The 1,504-nt window shown below is 30.5% G+C and overlaps 1 protein-coding gene across 1 annotated transcript in view; it reads right to left on the reverse strand.

The window, feature by feature from the left end:
• The window catches only part of IL6ST (interleukin 6 cytokine family signal transducer), a 25,879-nt gene extending 24,564 nt beyond the window's left edge, over positions 1–1,315 (reverse strand). Inside the window, exon 1 of the mRNA XM_019641453.1 lies at positions 1,195–1,315. Coding sequence (XP_019496998.1) covers positions 1,195–1,262 — 68 coding nt within the window. The 5' untranslated portion in view covers positions 1,263–1,315. The remainder of the gene's footprint in view (positions 1–1,194) is intronic.
• Between the last annotated feature and the right edge of the window lie 189 nt (positions 1,316–1,504).

Consider the following 1,504-nt stretch of genomic DNA (forward strand, 5'->3'; position numbering starts at 1 on the left):
GTAATTGCCTGGTGGGACAGGGTGGTGCTGGGATTGACTAGAAAGGGGCATGCGTGAACTTTCTGGGGGTGTGAGTAATGTTCTATGCCTTGCCGGGTTTGAGGTACACAGGTGTATGTCAAAGCTCACTAAATGATACACTTAAGATATGTAAGTATATTTTAATATATACACAAATTTTACCTTAAAAAATACCTGTAAATATCTAATTAATGATGTATATGCTAAAGTTTTAAGGGTGAGAGTGTACTAATGTCTGCAACTCACTCTGAAATGCATAAAAGAGATGGACTGATAGATGGAGAGAAGGGCGCATGGACAAACATGTATGTGATAAAACAAATATAGAATCTAGGTGATGGGTATGTATAAGCCTTCACTGTAAAATTCTTTCAATGTTCATATTTGAAAAAATTAACGGGGAATTTTATAATGAACGAATCAGGCTGACAACACCTGAAATCACTGCTCAATCTCAGTATTAGAAAAACAATCAAACATTATGTGGTGGCTCTAGATGGAAGTACACCACATCACTCTTATTACTTTTGAAAACAAAAAAACAAAAAAACTGAATCTGATCAAGTGTCTAGATCTCATAGCAATTATTAGGAAATAAGGGGATAGAGGAATATGTTAATAGTAAATAACTTATTTTTAACAACTGAGTTGCAAAGAAAAGAGAGATTTACAAGACATATCAATTTGCAGTGTATGGAGATTATTTAGATCTTGATTTGAACAAATAAAAAAATATATATATATTTATGAGACATCTGGGGAAATCTGACTACTAACTGAAAATGTGACAATGTTAAAAGTATTTTCAATTATATTGGGTATAAAAATGGTATGTAGTTATGTTTTTTTAAAAAAGTGCCCTTATCTTTTTTAAATATGTACTAAAATATTTATGGATGAGATGATGTCTGAGGTTTTCTTTAAGACAATCTGGGGTGTGGTACATATAAAATAAGACTGGTCAAGAACTGATCATTATTGAAGCTAGATGATGGGCACATGGGGATTTACTATACTATTCTTTCTACTTTTATATATTTCAGATGTTCTAAAATAAAAGGTTAAATAAAATGTTTAACAATTTGAATTTAATATTACTATTTGACAAAATAAAAATTGCAGCACAAATGACTAACAATAAATTCAACATACAACAAACTTAAAATAACTTGCCATTCAGATTTTAAAGTGAAGTTTGTTTCCAGGTATGTTTCCCTTCCAGGATCCCACTGACACATCATTTTCTTATCTTCATTCAAAATGCAACTCAAATTTTTGGGTTTTTCTGGAGGCACTAAAAGGGAACAATTAGCAATTTTCAAAAAGCTTTATATATCCACAAATAACATCCAATTTACATACTACCCAAGAGATTTACAACCTAAAATAGAAAAAAGAAACTCAAGCCAAAAGTATGGATATAATGAAAGATTGGTACCTAAAAAATTAATTTTTTATTTAAACTCAAACTTCTTTTTAGACA

Source organism: Hipposideros armiger, unplaced genomic scaffold, assembly GCF_001890085.2.
Source record: "Hipposideros armiger isolate ML-2016 unplaced genomic scaffold, ASM189008v1 scaffold_60, whole genome shotgun sequence".
Taxonomy (NCBI): domain Eukaryota; kingdom Metazoa; phylum Chordata; class Mammalia; order Chiroptera; family Hipposideridae; genus Hipposideros; species Hipposideros armiger.